Source organism: Gobius niger, assembly GCF_951799975.1.
Source record: "Gobius niger genome assembly, chromosome: 9".
NCBI classification, from domain to species: Eukaryota; Metazoa; Chordata; class Actinopteri; order Gobiiformes; family Gobiidae; genus Gobius; species Gobius niger.
This window is the reverse complement of record NC_136860.1, coordinates 7,598,627-7,622,383: the sequence shown is the minus strand read 5'-3', so window position 1 is coordinate 7,622,383 and position 23,757 is coordinate 7,598,627. Positions and strand designations below refer to the sequence as shown.

The 23,757-nt window shown below is 41.2% G+C and overlaps 1 protein-coding gene across 4 annotated transcripts in view; it reads left to right on the top strand.

Moving 5' to 3' along the window:
- The window catches only part of LOC306967747 (hyccin 2-like), a 75,262-nt gene extending 55,061 nt beyond the window's left edge, over positions 1-20,201 (top strand). The window contains exons 6-15 of one of the 4 annotated variants that reach the window (XM_079562917.1): positions 1,179-1,358; positions 5,867-5,947; positions 6,357-6,472; positions 6,558-6,653; positions 8,618-8,734; positions 10,916-11,003; positions 12,137-12,293; positions 12,391-12,417; positions 14,454-14,633; positions 19,439-20,201. In XM_079562917.1, the coding sequence (XP_079419043.1) occupies positions 1,179-1,358; positions 5,867-5,947; positions 6,357-6,472; positions 6,558-6,653; positions 8,618-8,734; positions 10,916-11,003; positions 12,137-12,293; positions 12,391-12,417; positions 14,454-14,633; positions 19,439-20,037 (1,641 nt within the window). In that variant the 3' untranslated portion in view covers positions 20,038-20,201. The remainder of the gene's footprint in view (positions 1-1,178; positions 1,359-5,866; positions 5,948-6,356; positions 6,473-6,557; positions 6,654-8,617; positions 8,735-10,915; positions 11,004-12,136; positions 12,294-12,390; positions 12,418-14,453; positions 14,634-19,438) is intronic. The other 3 variants (XM_079562918.1, XM_079562919.1, XM_079562920.1) reach the window with 3 other exon arrangements.
- The last annotated feature ends 3,556 nt before the right edge of the window (positions 20,202-23,757 follow it).

Sequence of the window (23,757 nt, the reverse complement as noted above, 5' to 3'; positions counted from 1 at the left end):
TTAGTCACAGTTTAGTCATTTCTAAATGTTATAGTTTTAGTCCAGTTTTAGTTGACAGAAACTCTAAAGGTTTTAGTCAGTTTTACATGAAAGTTATTAAGTACTGGTATTAGTATTTCAAAATGAATATAGGTCGATAAGTTTGTTGGTTGTATTAACCTTTTGACAAAGGCAGAAGTGACACAGTGAACATAGCTTTTCCCAAAAGCGCCGTCTGCACATTAGTTCATCAACATGCTTTCTCCGTTCATATGCTACTGTATTTAACTGGGAAAAAAAGTGTCCTGAGAAAAGATAAAGTCCAGTCCGATGGCAGTCAGTCGTGCTCACACCATGGAGATACAGTATTAGACTAGGAGAGAGAGCGCAGCGTGCACGTCCATGTGACACGGATGTTGACAGTTCGGTGAGGATGAATTTGAGTCCTGACTTCAACCCCATAGAACACCTTTTAAGACATATTTTTCTGGAGCAATGGTCAAAAATTCCCAACAGACAAACTCCTGTTACAGCTGCATGGAACAGATGATACTCATATTAGAAATGGCAATATAGTGTTCATCAGAAAATTGCTTTTAATTCAACATTAGGTGACGCAATAGCCACATCACAACTAAGAAGCCACAATGTATTGCTTAATCACTGATTCAGATTTCCAGTTTTTGCAAACCCAGCCTAAACAAAAATGGATGGTAACTAAAAATGTCCATGAGTCATGATATTCTTAAGATGGTTTTATTCTAACCTTGTTTTCCTGTTTTTTTTTTTTTTTTAATGTTTCTGCTTCTACGGGTGCAGCGATTCGTTCTGTTCTTCCTGGATACAATTGTGCCCAACATTGTATCAGTTCTGAGCTGTTCTGCTCATAGTGAACTACGAAGTGAATCAAAACAGAAAGTTTGTTTTCTTAATAAGTTATTCCTACAGCTGCCAGTAGGAGGAGCCCCACTCAGTCTTCATCAGCTCTGGTGGATCAGCTGGATTTCATTGTTACTATTTAACTCTTACAGACTTACGTTTTATAAAACATAAGATATGATTGTTGACGCACCACAATAATGATACTATCACCTGTTTTTGTCTCATGTTTCATTGCAGCTGGAGTTGTGGATGTTTGTATTTTAGTCTGTCACACTTTGGTCGGAGATACATCCTAATGCTGCATCTGTGTGTTTCAGCTGTTGGAGCCTGTGTGTCACCAGCTGTTCGAGCTATACCGCAGCTCAGAGGAGCGTCTGCGCCGCTTCACCCTGCAGTTCCTCCCTGAGCTGGTGTGGGTGTACCTGAGGCTCACGGCCAGCAGGGACCGCCAGAGCAACGGCTGTATCGAGGCCCTGCTGCTGGGCATTTACAACCTGGTGGGTCCTCCGCTCGGCTTACAGCGCCCGATCTTTAACTGCACATATAGAAAGTTACTGTTTTTGTACGTATAGTTGTGTTGGAGTTTGGGGGTGCATATTTTAAGGAATGGACAATATTCTAGTCTAATACTGTCCATACATATTACGCCTTCCTTGCTGCATCAGGAAGGCAGACTGAACTATCTGCACAAAGTAGACTCTTCTAAACAAAAAGACATTTGTGATCCATGCAGAGGTTACATTTACAGAATGTTTTTAGCTTCGACGGAAAATTTAGTTTTATATATTTGACAGCGATAATGAAAGTTGAAGCGCAGCACTGCTCTGTCTCTGAGCCTCTGGGCTCTGTAAAGCAGCTACATCACTCCCACATTGGAGCTGAGAGCACTGACCTGGGTAAACCCGCGAACGACAGAGAGGAGAGAGAGAACGAGGTGTGGTGCGTGAAGGTAGGATGCAGGCGTACGTAGTGCAGTTCAAAGACGCGCGACAGGAACCGCTGAATATTGCCCTCTTTCTCTAAAACATTAAGATAAAATTGAGAAAATGCAAATAATAAGCTCAAATTTGCCCTTGTAATAGTGAAATATGAGCCTTAATATTGACGTCGTCCTCATTTGAGACTTTTACACACAAGTTTGAACACATTTCTGTTGCAATATTTGAGTACAATGATTCTGTTCAGAAATGTCATGTCAAAATGCGATTAATTCATTACAGACCTAGAATTAATTAATCGCAATTAATCGCATTTTAATTGAAAAACAACAATATTTTGCACCTAAATTATTCAATAACTAGATATAAACACGAGTTCAACTACAAATGTATTTATTATTGTTAATCTGTATAGTTAATTATTCAAGTAACAGAGGCAAAGTGCATTTATAGCTATCTAGCTTTCAAGTGCTTTAGGAACTCTGGACACTCATGTAACCAGTAGAGTTCATTAAAAGAGTAGGCCATCGTTTTTCCATACTGAGATATGTTCTTACCTTAGCTTTGACGAGTTCTTTAGGACCTGTCTCATCTTCACCCGTGCCTTCAGTCACGTAAACACAGCGCAGACGGCGTTAGCATTTAGCCTCTCCCTCTCTCCTCTATAGCTCCAAAACAGGTCAAGATAGAAGCTACCAAGCTCTTCCACGTTTTCCCTATTTAAATATGGTAAATATGGTTTAAATATAAGTATAATTACACAAAATTAAACAATGTGGATTTTCTAAGTGGATAAAAGGGGGGACTTATATTGTAAGGCGTAATAATACCAGGAGTAGTTCGAAATCCGAGCAGTAATCTTCACTTTGCTGTGCGGATGCCAAATTACTCCTGGTATTATTACGCCTTACAATATAAGTCCCGCCTTTTATCCGCTTAGAGAATCCACGTTGTTTAATTTTGTGTAATTATTATTATATTAATTATTATTATATTATTATAACCATATTTAAATAGGGAAAACGTGGAAGAGCTTGGTAGCTTCTATCTTGACCTGTTTTGGAGCTATAGTGGAGAGAGGGAGAGGCTAAATGCTAACGCCGTCTGTGCTGTGTTTACGTGACTGAAGGCACGGGTGAAGACCAGACAGGTCCTGAAGAACTCGTCAAAGCTAAGGTAAGAACATATCTCAGTATGTAAAAACGGTGGCCTATTCCTTTTTAAACAGCAATAATTATGCCACATTTAAATAAAAGTAAAAAATAAATAAAGTAAAAGGGCCATAAAAAAGCACCTTTTAAGTGTTTAACAATTGCCATTTCTTATCCTGACAAGGGTTCGGGTTACTGTGGCTCAGAGTGGGCGTGGCTAGAGCATTTGTTTGAGGCTAACGCTAACATTAGCATCGAGGACGTCTCTGTGTTTGTTCAACATGTTTTGCACTGAGATGGTATTTTAGACTAGAGTAACTACGGTGGAAGGAGAGCTCTTTTTTGCACAACTTGCCATACGCTAGGTATACGGGCGTACCAGGAACACACAAATAAAAAGGTTCCGGCACGGCAGTTCCAGCTTGGGGGGGGGGAAATCGAGTGAAATACGATTAATTGCGTAAAAAAATGTAGTGCGTTAAAGTCCTACTCCTAGTTCTCCTGGGAGAGAGCAGTGCAGAGAGCGCCGCTAATGGACAGAGCGTATATGTTTCATCACAGGAATCACCCTCAGGACTGGAACCTCAGGGGCCGGACAGCTGCACGCATCAATATACAGAGCAGCGCTGAGGGTGTTCCCATTCATTATTCATGCTCTCAGCTATATACCACTCCACACCTAAGACACATGGATATGAACTGACCTGGGAAACCTCTTGGTTCTGCTGCACCACATGAGAACAAACTGTGATATGCAGACACTATTTGGAGCACTGGGAGAAGGGCCGGGGGATTTATGAACTGAGAATTGGAATCGTTCTCTCTCGATTAAGAAGGATCATCATAAGATAGTGGACAAATGCTTTCCACTTCTCCTATGAATTGACCACCCCAGTGCAGTGTGAACTCGAAAGCAAAGATAGAGCTTGTGAATGTTCCTGAATCGGGATTAAATTGTGATCCTGGCTCGAATACGGCCACGTTTCATGACCAGATCACTTCATCAGGGCTGCATTTTACGTCAGCGTACCACTATATGTCTGTGGTGTCGAAAAAAATGAGAATACTTTGCATTCTAAGTTTGGGCCAATAAAAAAGTTCATGGCAGTCCCACCACAAAACAATATAAAACTGCTAGTATTTTGTCAGCTTCTAATTAGAGGTAGTCAATTGTATTTATTGTTTTTTTGTATTTGTCAAAAGACCAAGAATATGTATGATGTTTTTTTGAATGGTTCTTGTTTCATATGGTTGTACGGTGCAATACAAGTGTAAATAGTGATAGACGCGATACAATCTGCATGCACACTACAGACTACTACTACTACTACTACTACTACTGATTTTGATAAACAACTGTTGGGGCTCTAGGGGCGTGCGCTTATCAATTAAAGTGAAGCTTTTCTAACACTTGAGTAGATCATTTTTTCGATTAAAGAATGACCTCCGATTAACACGGCAACGAAAACCACCAAATAACAGATCAATATTGAGTCTCAAGACGAACTCATCCATCTCTCTTCCTCTTCTGCGTGTGTGCGTAAAGGCGTGCTCTTGGTTGCCATGGCACCGACAGCAGTGGGGGTTTCAATTTGCCTCATATTTTGTCCGGTGCCAATTATATGGCCAAATATATAGTTTTCATGATATTTCTCTAATATATCGTGATATACATTTTCAGCCATATCGCCCTGCCCTGGCTGATGTTGTTCTAAATTGTAACAATATAGAGATAAAAAATTAGTGTTGCACCGATCTGATTCTGGTACCGGATATTGGCACTGATACCGGAAAAATTATGATCATGCAGTACCTCATTTTGAAGCTCTGAACCTGGAGAACCTGCTAGTTTCAACTAATCAAACTGTAAATGAGCGATCTAAAGTAATAAAATAAATGTGGCCTCTGCTGGAGTGGCCAAGTATTTGTGGGCTATTTTCATTTATGAAAGGCTGTTAACTCATTACCTGCCAATGACGTCTATAGATGTCAATTAGGTTTTTCAATGGGAACAGCTGTAGCAAAACCTTGAGCATGTCTGGTGTTAAAATCTTAGTTGTGCTGCCTGATGCTGACACTTAGTGACTCAAGTTCTTTTATTGAGTCACTAGGTGTCAGTATTTGCTCTTTCGTTTTCTCAGCTTTTTGGTCAGAAAACAGCATTTTGGGTGATTTCAACTATTTTCTACGGACGATTACTAAAGAATGGAAAGAGGCACAAACAAACTTTTTTTTAGATGAAAGAGAGAATCTTTCTTTTTGTGGGTTTCATGTTGACATAGACCTAGACCTACATTTTCTGTGGGTCTTGAAAAAACAGTCAAAATCCTGAAAAACGTCTGGCAGTGGGGAGCTCTCTGATTTGAAAATGGCTGGCAGTCAATGAATTAAAGAATAACTGAACTGACTTCTTTGTAATGCACAGGTTGTAGTGATCAGATCACTGTATTTGAGTTTATGTAACCTAATACCCAAGGATTAAATATAGAAAACACCAGTGATCCTTGTAGATATACTTGATCATTGATGTGAAACAGCGTGTTTGCAAGAAAAGATAAGACTTTATTGATCTCGCACTGGAGCAAAGAGAACCAAGCCGCCACTTTTAAGAAAGTCTCTTGATATTTGTTAATATTGGATAGACAGATACTCAAACCCCTAGTACCAGTATCTGAGGCAAATAGCTGGATCTCATTTTGATCATAATGGCCCACATTTGGATTGTTGCAGCTCAGCAAAGCACCCGGCAGCTGACCGTCATTGTGCCTGCCTTTATCTCCGGAGTCACGTAACTGAGCGTCTCATTTCGAAATGGCTTGGTTTACTGCTAAGCCTTAATCCCCATGTCATCTCCCTGATCAGTCATGATCCGTACCTGTTATTTATTTCATGTGTCTGTGTGTGTTTCCTTTGCAGGAGATTGTGGACAAAGATGGCAACAGCAAGCTCCTGTCTTTCACAATCCCGTCGCTGTCAAAGCCCTCGATATACCACGAGGTGAGTATAAAGTCCTTCTAGAGGCAGTAATGACTGATTTTAGATATTTGGAGACATAGAAAACACGTTAAGACAACACAGGCTTCGAGAGAGAAGGACATTCAATTACAAAGGCTTCCTGAAGTGTAAAATTAAGGTTAGACTTTTCTGCTGCATGAGGGAAAGAGAAAAAAAAGTCATTTCAGTTTGACCAAATGAGCTGCAGTGGGCTGTAGCCTTTCCGAATTTAGAAATGCGCTGAGTCGGTCCAACGAGACGAATCATTTCATTTTAATAACACTAATGCATTTGGATTCGGGCCAGAGGGCTGCGCTCATATCATAGCTCTGTATTCGAGCTGCATCACGGTTAAGGAGGGCAGGAGTTTATGTATAAAGATGAGATCACCCTGCTTTCTGTGTGTCTGAAGCCGTCCAGCCTGGGGTCCATGGCTCTGACAGAGGGGGCGCTGTGTCAGCACGACCTCATCCGAGTGGTCTACAGCGGCCTGCATCCTCAGAGAGAGACCTTCACTGCCCAGAACAGGTGAGGGACGAACCATTGTAGTCACCCAATTCTTGTAGCTGGATTGATATTTTTGATGGCGTCTATAAACCTTTTTTTTGTCCAGATTTGAAGTGCTGTGCTTCCTCATGCTGTGCTACAACTCGGCGGTGGTCTACATGCCCGTTTCTTCCTATCAGTCCGTGTGCAGAATGAGCTCACGGTAAGTTTTCAGCTCCCAAGTCCCAAGTTAAAAAGTGCCCAAATCAAGGCCTTAAAAGTCAGCAAAATTTTTTAAATGTGACTTGCTTCTGCCTGTGAAAACCTGATTATGGTCCAGACAGATATAACCGGTTTGTAAAATACTAAGTTCATCAATATACGGTAATTTCCACATTTCCTGTACACATTTAAGGCCTGTAAACCATCACTGAAGTTGTGAGAAAATCCGTGCTTGAAATCAATTTGCTACAATGGACTGGAACAGGCTGATTTTCTTCTTTTACAAGAATGAAATTCAAGCCACATGGCTCATTTGCATACAGTTCTTTTGTTTTTTATTGTAGAAAATGTGAAATACCAGAGAGAACTACTTAAGGTATGACAGAGTATCAATTTTAAACTTACTTCAGACTTCTGTAGGTGGTGTTTATGTGCAGGGAACAAACAAACAACAAAAAAGAGGTCACTACAGCTGATTTTGTATAATATGTCTTTAAAAATCCCAAATCGGTTTAGCCAATGAGGGGAAGCTAACTCTTTCCCAGAACTAAACAGCCACCTGTATACAGCCCTCAGTCTGCCCTGTGCACAAGGGGATTTCCAAAACTCTTCTTCCACTCTTTGTTGTGGGTAATTGTCTCCACGGTCAGAGCTCTGTTGGACGTGCACAGGATCAATGAAGAATTTCTCTATAAAAGAGCGCAGAAAAGAGAGGACTCTGGGGATTTTGGTGTGGGCTGGGGATATAGAGGCTCCCCCTGCTGAGAGCAGCAGAAACGGCGCCCAGGGCAGAGTGGTCTAGACACACGGCTAGCAATGTGGATCTGTGCTCTCAAAGGACTTCTGCTCACCTCCTTCGACCTTCAGCAGGATGAGGACTTCCAATCCTTCACCGGTTACTTGAGTAACAATGCTCATTTTTATAGCATCATAAATGTTCAGTTCAGCTTATTAGCAATTTGCAATATAAAACACACATTGGTGTGCAAGGAGCTTAAAGTACACTGTCAACATCGCATGACATAAAAAAAAGTGAAATCAAACAAATGTCACATAAAATTACAGGGTAAAATACTGTGCAGTGAAAAGTCTCTACAAAATGTTTAGTCATCACATCTTGTGGAAAGAAACTGTTAAATTGGCGAAACCTTACAGCATTTGATCGAGCGATATCTTTTTCCAGAGGAAGCATTTCAAACATGGCCCTAGCAGTGCGGCCTGAGGCTTTTTTCACAGTTGTAAGAGTCTTACTTTATTTGTGGCCTCCAGGAGCGGCAAAGTGCAGCCAATGGTTCTGCTGCTAAGCGAACTACTTTGTTCAAGGTCATCTTGTTTTCTTTCAGAGGGAGATTACTATACCACACAATAGTAGGTCAGCACTGGTTAGAACACTCTCAATTATGCAAAAATGTATTTTGATAATTAATGTTTAAATTAAAATCTTAAATTCCCAAAGGAGGAGGAGGAGGGATGTTTTTGAAGTCCAAAGCAAGTTGTTTTCTTTACTCCATTGAACCACATTCTCTACCTCCTCACGATAATGACATTCATTGTTTGAACTAATAATAATGGTTGTATCATCGGCATAATTGATTACCACATTATTTTCATGAGATGCTCCAAAGTTCACGTATACTACGTGAACAACAGGGGGCTCAAAATACGCCCTTGCGGCAGCCCAGTGCTGACACACAGTTCATCAAAATGCAAGCATCAATTTTGACCCTTTGTGGTCCACAAGTCAAGCCATTTAACATCACATTGTGTTAATCACGGCTCCGTAGATCAGCAAGGATTGGATTAGCTCATTTTAAAGCCTGTATTCACTCTCCCATCAGCTTGCCATTCCTACTGCTGCCTGCAGAGGTTGCTCCAGGCCAAGTCCAGTCTCCTCTTTCTTACTGTCCTTTCCTTAAATTGACTTATTTCTCATGGTAAAACAAATATTCTGAATAATCTGTGCAGCCTGAGTGTGTGTGGCTTCCCGCGGCAGCAGCAGAAGCTCTGGAGAGAACCGTGCAACCGCGTTCTGCTGGACCCCGAGTTCATGGTGCAGATGCTCACTGCGGTCTACCACGCCATGTACGTACACCAGCATTCCATTTAATATAGACCAATATATATCAATTACAAGATAAGAAATGTATTTTTTCAAATGTCCGCTTGAAGCTTTTGTCACTTATATATCCACTCTCCGTTTGAAGAGCACCGGATTTATTTTAGCTAACTCATGTAAAAGGTTGGAGCACTTGTAATTGAGTGAATGTACATTGTAACTTCCTGCCTCTATAATAATAACACCTTGACTAAAGGTAAGTCTTTTTTTTTGTCACAAAAGTTAATTTAAATTTGTCATTGGTTTGTTGGCAGCATGTTTAGCACTTTATAACAATTTCAAAAGAAAAAAAAAGGAACATAAAAATCATCCATTCGGATGTACGAATGTACAAATAAATAAATAATAATAATAGCATGTGCATGGGAGAGGTAGAAGCCTATAGGCTTATAACGACACCACTCTCAAGTAAACAATTAAATCAGAGTAAATTCAAGCCACGAAAACAAGTCACTACATGTCAAAAAGTACCAAGTCAAATACAAATACAACGTGTCAAATATACAATACTCATGCAATCATTTCCTTTATGAATCTTTGCTCTGTACTCTGCACCAATACTCAGCCATTAATTTATGTTTTAGTTTGTTTGTATACATGTATAATGTGGTGGATGAATCCAGAAGAAGATTCCATGCTTTAACTCCATGATATCTAATTGAGGCCAGTCATCATCATACAGTGATCTAAATACAAAGGTACAAGTCATTAGACTATTTATATAAAAATATTCAAGAGTTTTATTTAAAAAACCAAAGGTACACTTGGAGCATCAGGTTTCGAAAGAGTAGCTATACAGACAAACTTCTTTTGTAGAATGAACATTTTGTTTAGGTATGTAGTGAAGGTATTTCCCCAAACAATATTTCCATAATTTAAATAGGGATAAATAAGACATATTAAAGTGTTAAGAGACATTTATGATTTACTAGGTTTCTCATTTTACTTATGATTGAAATTGAAATTGAAAGACTTGGTTATCTTTTGGCAAACTTTTTCGACCTGTTCCTTCCAGCACAGTTTATCGTCAATCAGAATTCCTAAAACACATGTAGATGACACACTGTTTATTTCTTCATTATTAATGTAAATTTTGATTTGATCTCTATCATATTTTTTATTACCAGCAAATAACATAAAGTTTGATTCTTTTTTTTACATTTAATGGCAATTTATTTACCATTCTGAATAATTCAAATCATGATTTAATTTTTTTTTTTTCAGAAATAAACATATTGGTATCATCAGCAAAAAGAACTGGAAAGGTGGTTATAGAAACAGAAGCAAAATCATTAATATAAATAATAAATAATAATGGTCCCTAAATTGAACCTTGTGGTACACCATACTCCACGGAATTTCCTTTTAGATTCATGATTTTTTATACTGACATACTGTTCTCTTAGTGAATAATTATAGAGCCAGATATAGACATTGTCCCTGAATCCGTATTTATGCCGTTTTTGAAGCAGAATATCATGGTTTACGGTGTCAAAAGCTTTAGATAGATCTAAAAATACACCAATTGCAAATTCCTTTTTTATCCAGAGCCGTATGAATTATATCCACTAGTTCAATAGGGGCCATGTGCGATGAATGATATTTGCAAAATCCGAACTGGTAATTATTAATTATATAATATATTGTTCTTAATTAAGTGTTGATGAAGTCTTCGATAAACAAGCTTTTCCAACATTTTTGAAAAACATGGAAATAGGGCGATAATTTGAGAAGGATGCATTTTTGCCATTTTTATACAAAGGTACAACTTTAGCTATTTTTTATTCAGAAGGTACTATGCCAGTTTTCATAGATAATGCAAAAATATAAGAAAGTGGTTCAGAAAGAGTAGATGCAACATCTTTAATAATAGAAGCACTTATTCCATCATGGCCAGGGGCAGATGTTTTTAGGCCTGCAATGATTTCCTGAACCTCACTGGAATTAGGCGGTTCAAACTCACTAAAAGAAGACAATGTACTTTTAATGTAGTCTAGTGGATTGACATTTGTGGCGCAAATTCTCTTAGCCAGAGTAGCGACAACATTTGAGAAATAATTATTGAACTTGCATGCAATATCAAAAGGATTATGAAAGGTACTACTTCCATTCACCATCTGCTAAAATGTGTGTGTCTTGACCTGCAGATACAACGGCGAGTGGGAGATGGGGCGCGAGGCTCTGGAGGACATCCTGTACCGCTCCCAGCTGGAGCTCTACTCACAGCCGCTACTGGTGAGAGTCATGTTTGAATTCCTGCCTGGTTTATTGAGTTTTGAAACCAAAAGAAGATGGAGTTTGAATTGTTTAAGTTTTTTTTTTTTTTTGCTTAATCAAAAACTTAAAAAAAATCCAAATTCCTTCTAAGCAAATCTTTGTTCTCTAATATCTAATAATGTAGTTTAATATATGTATAAAAAAAATAAAAACATACATTTAAAACTGGCTTTGATCCATTATTTAGATTTGGCGGTTGAAAAATTGTAGTCACACATTTAATGTCTTATTTTTGTTTGAAAAAATAAAATGACAAAAAACTTTCTTTCTCATATCAAAAATTTGAAATGGATATCTCTGAATTAAATTGTTTTCCCCATTTACCTGCAGCATCTTGCCTTATATTTCATTAGAAGAATGACATTTGATTCCAATAGGCTTTAATCCTTAATTTCTTTGAACATTTTGACATTGCTAAACTTCCTTTACCCCATCATTTCATCCAAAATACTAAACTTATGATCATGACACTTAAGACAATTGATTTAGTGAAGATTTTCAGTAAATTCCCTGTCAGTTTTACACAATGTTTTGCTCAGAGGTTGCTCATTGTGTCCCGTTAGCTTTTGAATATCCAAATGTCCCCTCATTCCTCTGTTTAAAGGTGGATTACCAAACTTTTTATGTGAAAATAAACAAGTTGATATTTGTGTATTTGACCTTTTTAGTGACCCAGTGGCTATACGGGTGGTGTGCTCGGCGCCTTTGCCTTCCATCACAGGGCCCCTGTGATGCTTCAGGATCAGTTTTATTATTTCTGGTAGGAGACAGTTCAACCTGCAATGAATACTTACCAGAAACCTAAAAACAAATGGTCCTTGAGTTGTCTTGGGGACAACTGGGATGGTGGCAGGTAAAGGCGCTATGCTAACCACACTTACAGCCACTGGGTCACTGAAAGGTCAAATACGCACAAATATCAATTTTTTGTATTTATTTTTTTATTTTTCATATAAAGTAGCGTATCGCACTTTCAATTGAACGTCTACATGTCAAGAAATAACATTAAAATGTCTATAAAGAGCCATTTCTGCTGTGACATGTGACCGGCCCGCTGCCTGTATAAACCCTAACGTGTTTGTGTTGGTCAGCTGGGCAACGCCATGAAGAGCTCGCTCCCGGACAGCGCTCCGGACGACCCGCGAGGGAGGAAGGTCCTGCAGGTGGAGGTGACGCCCACCATCAGCCGCATCTCCATCTCCGCCATCACCACCGCCTCCATACGGCGCCACCGCTGGAAGAGAGAGGGTACTGCAGCCGCTTTAACTTCCGCAAGCATGACACGCGCGAAACAAAGGGCTGTGTTTTATGGGCCCGTCTCACGCTCTGACCTCTTTCTAAGCAGTGCTAGCCCACATGAGGGAAATCCTGGGTGAGACGCTTATATGTGTGCGTGTGTTTTGTTCTGTTACAGCGGTGAGGAGAGAAGCAGTCGCACCATTCGCTCCAATGGTGTTGGATGTCAGTGCCTCTGTGTTCATTCAGTCCCCTCACTGTCATTCACTGCTTTTCTCCGTGTCCCGTCTCCTCGCTGTCGTGTAGTGAAAACGCTTCAGAGGAAGTTTGCAAGTTTTACACAAACTTGTGACAAAATGGCGCCTTCAACTTTCTCTGATGAGAGTTACTGTTTTTTTTTTTAAACATGTAAGAGTGTATGTTCGTCCTTGCTTAAAACGGGATTCTGGCCACTGAAAGGTCTTTTTTTTTTTTTCAATTTTATATTCTAAGATAGGCAATTCTTGGAAATCACAATCAATAATCAATAATAATCGCAATATCAAAAGTATTACAGTGATATCACCCACTTTTACAATGTTTCGGATTGCATGTTCCTTTCCCTGAACACGCTGGGCCTCATTCATGAATGTTTTGTGTAAGGAAAGATTTGTAAGTACCACTTTAAAGTCCGTCAGTTTAAATGTTTTACTAATGTAATAAATTGCCTATAATTGACCTCCTGGGCCTGCAATGTGATGTCACGGAAGTAATATTAAATGATATTATTATTGCTGAACTCTCCCTTTGCTGATCCCCGTAACTAATCAGAATCCACGGTCTTCGACCAACGAGACGAGCTTTCCTGTGAGCCGGCCTGTCAGGTCCAATTGGGATGGGGAGGGAGCTTGATCGTTTACTTTTTGAAATTTTGGATCTAAAGATGTACGATTTTTTTTACCTATACTTCAATACTGGAAGTACCTAAACTTTTTTTTTCAATGCTAGTCTGGTATCGTTGAACGGTAACCAGCCCTAACCAGGAGGGAAGTGACCTTGATAGTATTTTCAAAGTTATCCCCCTCTCTCCTCATTTTGCAATCTTTCAGACTATCACTTTATGTCCGATTCATGAAGTGTTCTTAAGAAGCCAAATCCCTTCTTAAAGTGACAGTCTGTAACATTGCAAAGTGAGGGAGAGTGAGAGAGAAATGTTAAAAACAATAAATAATAATAATAATAATAATAATAATAATAATAATAATAATAGTAATAGTAATAATACATTTTATTTTTATTGCACTTTACACATGAAAAACACATCTCAAAGTGCTACAGTCACTACAGATTAAAAACACATGACATATCATCAGTAAAAACAACAAAAACACATTTTAGGAGTACATTTTAAAGTAAACAATCAAGTTCCTCCCCTACTGATTGGCCCTGACAGGCCGGTTCACAAGGGAAGCTCGTCTCATTGGTCAGAGTGATGGCACTGCGGATTCTAAGTTGCTGAAATAAGCAAAGGGAGGAACTTTAGAAAATGTATTATTATTCAACATTACAATATTACCGGGCGGTCAATTATACGCAATATATTCAATCTGTAAAACATTTTAGACTTACACACTGTCACTTTAACAGAGAGATGCCCCAAATTCACAAACATGACACATCATGGCATGGAAATATAAAGACACAGGGCGTGTCTTTATATTTCCATGAATGGACGTGACAATAACGTGACCAGGGGCCAGTACAGTTGTACTGCACTCACAGTGTATGTACGAGAAAAACTTTTTGGGATATTTGAGCGACAAAACCTTCACATGACAGATGGAAATTAATCAAAGTTTTTCTTGCATTCTTATCTGAAATTTTACATTATGTTATGTTTTGTTTGCCCTTTTACACCATAACAAAAACATCAGACTTTTAGACTTTCTTCTTCCAGAACAAGGCACTTTCGTCCAATAGCAAAGATTTCTCTTGAATGAGGCCCATTGTTGTGTTGCAGCAGCAGAGGATACTGGTGTTTTGCGTTGATTGAGAGCGATGTCATTACGTTGTGAGTCTGATAAAATGGCCCGGGAGCCAGTGTGACGAGAAGGCGGTCTCACTCCTCATCTGAACCCCGCTCCTCCGCCTGCCACTAAAGCTGCACGTCTGCTCGTCTCTGTTGACTCCCAGATGGTTTTGACCACTCGAGCGATGCAGAGTTGAGCCTCATCGTCAATCCGCCGACTAGCGACCAGTGCCAGCCGGGCCCCTGGGAGCCTGCGGCCACCGGGGAGCGAAGGGTCCGGGTCCGGGCCCCCAGCCACCACAGCAGCAGCAGTAGCAGCATCATTCCCCCCATCACGCTCGAGGGTAGGGCTCAGGGCGCGCGCTCGGGGCCCACAGCACCGGGGGGCCCCGACAGTCGGCCCTTTAACACCGGCCATGCTCCTCTTCTCCCGCTCCTGTGGGGAACCAACTTTACCGCTGCATCCGGGCTGCTGCTTCTGTTCCCCAGGCCACAGTAACCAGGGATCCCACAAACAAGACAATCAACTTCGATATTTTTAAAGTAAACTTGTTACTTTAAAAATGTATGCCCCCCCAAAAATAATCTGTGACTGAAATACCATAATGTCACAATGTCTTAAAGTGCATATGACCTATTAGACACAATTTTCACCAAAACATAGTTAACATAGTTGCCCCTTTAAGATTTTCTTAAAGGGGCAAGATGTAAGTTTGCCATTTTATACTCACTACTGCCACCTCAGGTCATACGTGTAACTGCACCTTCTATATTAAAGGAATAGGTCACCGTTTTTACATACTGAGATATGTTCTTACCTTAGCTTTGACGAGTTCTTTAGGACCTGTCTGATCTTCACCCGTGCCTTCAATCACGTAAACACAGCGCAGACGGCGTTAGCATTTAGCCTCTCCTGCTCTCCACTATAGCTCCAAAACAGGTCAGAAGAAGAAGCTACCAAGCTCTTCCCCGTTTTCCCTTCACGTAACCATATTTAAATAGGGAAAACGTGGAAGAGCTTGGTAGCTTCTATCTTGACCTGTTTTGGAGCTATAGAGGAGAGGGGGAGAGGCTAAATGCATGGACGTAGATCTTCCATAACTTTTGCGATGCCAATCATATTAATCTTATTGTACTACAGATACAAACGGCAACGGCAAGCAGATTTTGCACAATAAAAGTCAAAGTCAGACCCACTCCAGACTGTCCATTAGCATGTAGCGTGAAGCTAATGCCGCCACATTGGCCACAACGACGGTTGGAATGGCCGATCCAGAGTTTTATTATGGATCTGTGGTCACTAGCTCAAGAATCTTAATGAAAACATCCCACAGATATTATCCATCGAACCAAGAGATACAAACCTGTCATATGCACTTCAAGTTTCACATCAATAATAAAACCTCTTAGTACCTTTTTCCTGTTCTTTTTAAATACGAGAAGAAAAACATTGTGAATTGTGGGAACCCTGCTTATCTCACCCAGCCTGCAAAATCCCTGTCTTACGATTTACTAATACCTTTTGGCTTGTAATAATCAAAGCAAACTCTTGACGGGATTTTTTTACTCAGGGACGATATTTGCATGGGCCTCTCATTACATCTTACTGATATTTCCCCTCTCGCCTCCTTCAGCATCCTCCAAACCGCTCCCCTTGTCACTCACTGAGCCTTTTCCCGGATATAGTTTTCTCTTTTCAACATCCCCAACATTTCTGGGCTTCCAAAGGAGTGAGTTTGAGTTTTTTTTTTTTGTCCTGCCGCTCAGTGAGTGAGAACGAGTCCTCTCCTCCGTGCATGGTTAAAAATGCTACTGCAAGCTTGGAACGATTCCGCCATAAATGAATCCTTTAACATGGAAAAAAAACCACCCTCTGGTTACTTTCTGTCACTGAGTCGGTAGGTATTGGCCATTTTGTACCGTGTGTGTTGTCTGGACCTGTTTGCTCATTCTCGTCGTGAGGTCTGCAGCTCGCATCAGCCATTCTTTCCATTTCTCCTGCGCTAAGTCAAACACGTATATCATGTTTTTATGTCATGAATAATTGTATATTTGGATTCATTTTTGTATTATTCTCTAAAGTGGCTAAGGTGACTATTCCTCTTGGATGTTTCCGACCAAACCATAGTTAGACTGTTAAATTGAGGTCAAGTTTATTGTGCCTGTCAGAAAATGTTCCTATGCGTTTGACCTGCATACGGGTGTGGGTGGATCACTATTGGGTATATTTTAGTTTCAGCCTCTTGATAACAGGAAATGCAAAGGCAACTCGCTTAAAGGTGCATTATGTAACTTTCTAAGCAGAACAAAGGTTGATATTGGGCCTATTTGACCCTTCAGCAACCCAGTGGGTGTCTGGGTGGTCATCATGGTGCCTTTACTTTCCGTCACAGTGACCTCTAGGACGCTCCAAGATCAATTGTTGTTCCTGGTTGAACTTTCTCCATGGTAACATTCCATCCAGAAACCTACTAGAAACCCTAAAATTGATCCTGGAGCTCCAAGCTAACCATCCATACAGCCGCTGGGTCACTGAAAGGTCAAATAAGCACTAATATTATCTTCTCTTTTTTTGCAAATGCACCTGAAAGTGTGTAGGGAAGGTTTGAATTTTGTACATGGGGAGGCAAACATACTGCCTGACCACAAAAAAAGGTCGCCACAAAAAAAGGTAATGAAGTCTTTAGCTTTGATTACAGTCAACAGATCCAGTGTTGCATTCCTTTTTCACCAAGATCTTGCATGGATGATGGGAGACTGTGACCACTGCGCTAAACCTTCTCCAGCACATCCCAAAGATGAAACCCCAGTGGTGACATTTTTTATTTTTGCTCAGGCAGTGTATTACACTTGTATGCATGCACACGCACATCCAAAATGAAATGAAATTACAATCACAAAATCATGGAAAAGCGTACACATTAATATACATATAATTATATGAATTACACAACAACATACTTGAAAGTGGACGCAGTTGATTCGTTCTGGGGCACCGGCCTGAGCTGCCCTTGATGTGATGAGATGTTTGAACTCACCGCGTATTGGAGCAGCAAGCATGCATTGTGTGCATGTGAGTCCGGACCTCCCCAGTCTCTGGCTCTGCCCTTGGCCTGTCCCCCTGTCCTGTTCTGCTTGTCCTGACCATGCATGACAGCGACAGACTTCAGGCTCTGTCACTTCTCCAAAATAACTTCTCCAAACAATACTGTCTTTTGTGAGCAGGGCCGTCACTAGCTCTGAACAGACCGGGCACATGCGCGGGGGCCTCAGTTTGACCCTTCATACATTTCAACCAAGTGTTACAAACCATAGTAGTAGTAAAAGATGTCATTTCCCTTCTATTTAATTTGGTCACTTAAAAAAGGAGCAGTGGTCAAGAGGGCCCCCAGACAGTATGTATTTGCCCGGAATTCCCAAAGCGCTAGAAACGGCCCTGTGAATTGGCTAACATACTACCCTTTTCTTTTTCAGCTTCAAGGACAGGTCATGATCAAATGTATTTTGTTTTTGTTGAACTTCAGTTCTTTAATGATGAGTGGGAACACTGGTCCCGTCCATGTAGTGCCTAGAGGCTGTGTTGAGATGAGCGTGTGCATGTGGAGAGCCTCAGTGCCTCTGATAAGAGCTAGTTTGGCCTTTTACACAAGTAGGCTACCTGCTTGGCTCTACTCGGCGCACATGTACCCAGCTGTCTCTCATATACACTGAACAGAAACGTAACACTTTTCATTTTGCTCCCATTTTTCATCAGCTGAACTTAAAAGACATTCATATTTTTTCTATAAACACTATAGACCCATTTCTCTCAAATATTGTTCACAAATCTGTCTAAATGTGTGTTAGGAAGCACTTTTCCTTTTTTGAGATTCCATCCCCCCTCACAGCTGTGGGATCAAGATGCTGATTAAACACATGAATATAACACAGATGTGGCTACAGTAAAAGGAGTGCAGCAAATCTTCTTTATAGTTGATCAGGTTGTTGACTGTGGCTGTGGAATGTTGTCCCACTAGCAGTAGGCCAAATGTATTCTGGTCTAGTAGGAAGGTTTGAACTTGAAATAGTAGGCTTTTGAGATTCTAAAAAATTCAAAATGTTGTTTGTTCATCGTGTTCACTTTACAGCCTGCAGACCTATATACTTTATATTAACTGTCCCCCTTTTCAAGGTGGTAAAGCGCAGTAGATGAGCTGGGGAAAATGTGAGTACAGTGGAGCCAAGCTATAGTGAAAAAAGCCTGTTATCCAACCGACACTTTCCAACACACAGCAGGCAAGTGTTGGTCAATGCGAGCTCCACCAGCGTGACACAAGCCAAGGTCACTGTGGATGTATTGGATTGTCGGCGTGTTTGTGGATTATAGCTCACTAAATGAAGCTGGGTGTTCAACAACATGTAGATTAATTACATGCACCTACTATACACTTTTAATCAGTTGTCAGTTTAGTAAAGATTTCTGGAATTGAGGCCCCATGCACACAAAGATGAACACAGGCCTGAGCCATAGACTGTAGAATAGCAATGGACTATGTGAGGGTAGCTTCATGCTAGCTGTTTGGCTGGGTTTTTGGAGCCAGCTCCTCGATTGGATTAGGGGAAAAATAATAAAAAATGCAAAAGGCAAAAATATAAGAGGATGTTGTGCATGTTAAGACAAACCTGTGGAGGTCTGAATGACAAGCCTGTGTTTGAAAATCTTAAAGAGGGGCAATTAAGTTTCAATGGAAAGTCCATTACTGCAAGGCACTTTCAGAGCCTGCCTTCATTTCCTGTAAGGCTTCAGCACAGACACAGAAACAATGTATCAAACCCGTGTATCATCCACTTACAAAGACGGTGTTTTAAGGCTGTGAAAACAATATTTTTTAACTCTGTCCCAGAGAGGAAAGATTAGAAAACGCCATTCTTGAATTAGTTTTAGATGAATATTACATTTTCAAAACAGCAGTGTGAAAGTGTACAATTGTGAGTTTGAAAGTCTTACCAAATCCCTGCAAAAGCGCAATACCCACTCTTTGATAACACAAACAATTATAAACAGGCATCCCAATCAATTCTTTTGATAAGTCTGTCTGTAATGTCCCACAGAAACTTTTTCTCCATGCTGACTATGTTATCTTGTCTGGCTGCGACCTGTTCCCTGCAGAGGCAGACGGCATGAGCGGCGGAGAGGACTCCTTCAACGTGAACGACCCAGACGAGGGCTTCTCCTCCGGGGCGTCCAACAGCAGCCAGCCCAGCGCCACCAAGTCCAGCAGCAAAGCGGCCCAGAAGGGAGGCAGCAGCTTCAAGAAGGCCATCAGCGCACGCCTCTCCAGGGACAAGGAGAGAGAGCAGGAGAAGGAGCGGGAGCGGGAGGAGCTGGCCCAGAAGAGGCACCAGAGGCTGCAGACGCCTCCGGGCAGCATCGACGTGGACGCCATCCAGCTGAGCCCCATCAAGAAGCACCTGAGCTTCCCGGCGGGGCTGGTACGGACGGGCAGCACATCCTCCAGCAAGAGCTTCGACTGCATGAGCCTGAAGCTGAACGGAGGGGCGGAGGAGGGGCGCGTGCCGGCGGCCGGGGGCTCCGACGGCAGGGACGTGGGGTTAGCCAGCGGGGGCTCCCACCGCCGCTCCACAGGCAGCCTGCAGGAGGAGCACCTGGGCCGGTCCGAGGAGCAGGAGCTGCTGCCCGCCGGAGCTCCCCTGACCAAAGAGTCGCGCTCCCCCAGCTTCAACATGCAGATCATATCGCAGGTGTGAGCGCGGGGAGGACGGCGGCTGGACCCACCGCACCGGCTCCCTATGTCTACGCCGGCTCCACACATGTACAGATACTTCAGTCAGGAAGATGGGGAAAGTACAAGGGCGGTGAAACAAGTCGGTTAACTGCCGGACACTACCAGGTTATACCTCAGACATTAAACACAGAAATGCTCACTCAAGTTTTCCGTTTGTTTACTGTCACATCATCTGGACACAATCCCTAACTCTATTTATTTGCGACTCATTACCACAAATTTTTCTTTTTGTGAAACCGAAACATCACCTGTGCTAACGGAGGAGCAAAATGACCAAAAACTGCAATGATTCACAAACTCCAAATTGTGAAGTAGAACAGTCAGTCAGTCTTTGCTACTGCATTCATTCTGGCAACACATCACAACTAACTGTGGACCAACGTGGCCACCGAAAAACTCACTCTGGGATAGCTTTTGTATGTCGAGGCTCCATGATGGAGGAGTTGGTGCGAGCTACTTTTGCTTAGTTTCAACATGACCATGAAAATGTGGCCAACAACAAAACAAGAACAGAAAAGGTTTGCGATAGCGCCATTAAGTAGTTATTATGCACATTTTAGACAGATGCGTACTTTACTGGACGGAAACGCTGTGAATGTCAAATTGGGTTGGCCATGTGCTCACAAATCAAGGCAGGCGTCGTAGGACTTCAAAAAGTTGCAGCGAGAGCGTCAAAGATTACTCAAACATGGGTGAATGAATCAAAACCCATCAGTCAAGTGTGTTGTTGTGGAGGGAACAACATCATTATGTGGAAAACTGTCGATTTTACATTTCAAAAATCTGTCAACAATAGTTACAAGTGGGATGTTATGGCGGAAATAAATACTATAATAACTGTATCTTTGGTGTTGCCCATATAAGGTCAGGTTCGAAGCAGTGTTAATTTTGACAACATATTTTATTTTAGTTTCAGTCTTTTGACTAAAATGTAATTAAATTTTAGTCGAGATTTAGTAAAAAAAAACATTTCAATTTTAGTCTAGTTTTAGTCGTCTAAAATTGCATGTCAATTTGTCGACTAAATTTAAGACTAATTTAGTCGACTTTGCATTGATAATATTCATTATAATCATATTTAATCTGGTTCCTCTGCTTCATGGAGCTGCTCCACATGAACAAAGCTCAGAGCTGATCCTTTGGCAGTGAATTTAAAAGATATGAGGCTCTTTCAGACGGTCAATAGAAGTTTGGATGATTTTAGTCTCTCCCTTTCATTTTTATTTAGTCTGATTTTAGTCGACTAAAATATCTGGACATTTTAGTCATAGTTTTAGTCTCATGAGAAACTTTTTATTTAGTTTTAGTCCAATTTGAGTCGGAAAAAATATCACTTTGACTAAAATTAAGACTAAATATTTTGGTCGACGAAATTAACACTGGTTCGAAGCAGAAAAATAAAACTGAACTTTCTATCATTTCTCCACCATTTAAAAAAATTAGTGATGAGACATGGAAATGAGCAACGTGGCCCATAAACAGCCCATGAATACTTACAAAACGGACAATGCTAACCAGGAAACTAACGTTAGCTTCATGCTACATATTCTAGCGTTAGCAACAAGTGCCGTTTTATTGCTTCTTCTTTTTCTTCTCATTTTCTGTGAGAAAGCATCCATGTGAACCCGATCTTGGTGTGTGTAAAAATATATTTATAGTCCTCCAGAAAATTGCTGAAAAACTGCCGTCTGTATCTCTCTGCCGACTGCTTCGTCACCGCTGGTAAATACAGCTAACACTACAGCGTCAGAACATTTCCAACGCTAAATTGACACTACACTAACAGCAGATTCTGACAACGCAAGAGAGGAGCTTTGTCGATCAACGAACTACCTGTACATGTGTGGAGTTGGCCGCCCGCCGCCCCCGTCGCGGGCACTTCTAAAGCCATTCAAAGACCGTACTCGGGACTCCCTGTTCAGTCCGAGTCCGGAGCCCCGGCGTACTTTTATCGACCCGCCCTTTCCCGTGGTGTCTGTGTGCGTTTTATTCCCACGTGGTCACTTCACTGTCGTTGCTGTGTCTTATGCTGTAACCACCAACCACCACCACCACCATTCCAACACCATCCCACCGAGACACGCGGGCGATCGGGACCGCCCCCCCCCCCCCCAAAAGGAGTACAACTTAAGACGCTTCCGGGAAAAGGTGAAACGAATCAGCAATAGCCTCCTGTAGTGTGTGGAGAAGTAGATATAAGCTACGTGCAGAGCCGTTTCGAGCCATACGCGGAGTATGTACATGCACTTGGGTCCCTTAGCCACTAGGGGGCCCCCACACACACACACACACATTTTCCAGATTTTTACCGTAGGGATTAAGATTTAAATTACAGTTTAATAGCTTGGGGCATGTTCGTATGAGGATGTGAGGTTATTGGGATCAGTTAGTTTTCCCGAACAGGAGGCCCCCCCCAAAAATGTTTTGCTTCGGGGCCCCATGGAAGCTAGAGGCGGCCCTGGCTGTGTGTCCCTCGCTTTCATCCTCCGGGCTCACGTGCAATCAAATGTGCTGGTTTATTTTTTTTGTTCTTGTATAAACGATGGACTGGAAAACGTTTTCTCGCTCGAGCGAAATAGATTTTTATTTTTGACTATAATATATTTTATCACAGTCTGAAGAGAACGGCACTTTGATTATTTTGATGTGTTTTGGAGACGTCTTTGGAAGCTGGTGGCGGGTGGTCACTTTTTGTTTTGAAGTTCCATTTCCAAATCACCGCTGGACATGCTGAACAAGGACGATAAAAGTCAAGCTGCTCAGAGGCTTGGAGGGACTATAATTGGGATTGTTTAGTTCAGAATATTGTGTTTCTCAAAGCACCAGTGTGAGGTTTTCATGGGAGGCCAGTGGTACCAGTGGTTGTACCCCAAACGCTGCGCTGCCCCCTGCTGTCCTGGGGAAATTCTTGATTTTTCATACCAAGGCTTCATGATTGAAGGTAGATCTAGTTTGTTTTGTTTATGAAATGTAAATGGTTAAAGTACCTAGACATTTATGAAAAGACACAATTGTGAAGCTTTATTTTATGTACTTTGTGCTCAAAAATAGCAGGCAAGTTGTTGTTGCTTTAAATGTTCATCCAAATTCATTCCCGACTTTCCTCGCTCTCCTGGTTATTCCCCGGGATGAGTTTATGCAGCTTTCAGGGAGCAACAACAGCCATAAAAAAAAATATGAAATGCTCAACTGTAATTAGTTTGGGAGCTCCCTCTGGATGATATCTTTCTCATTTCCTAAGGCGAGACGCTGCTGATAAATAGGCAAAACATAAAATTTAGATTAGTGTAACAAAACATAAACAATTGTTACACCCAAGTTTAAAATGATGGTTTTGTTTTGTTGATATATTGGTTTCAGGGGGAAGTGTGGATGTCTTAATAGTTTTAAATAAGCTGGTTAAAAGTTCATCTGTAACACTTCAGAAATAAATCTTGTGACGTGGCAACAAAACAGTCCAACAAAATATTGTGCTAAGCCGGGCATTGAGTATAGCATTTTCCCCCTCAATACAAAAGATCAGAGCAGAATTTGACTTGCAAAGCGACCACGAGCTCACGCTATTGCGCCGATGACACCAGCTTCCAAAGACGAACCTGATCCTATTGTTCTATGTTGTGACGTTGATTTTTCACTGTTCGACCACATATTTCTGCACTTTCACAACCAAAACTGGAACAGT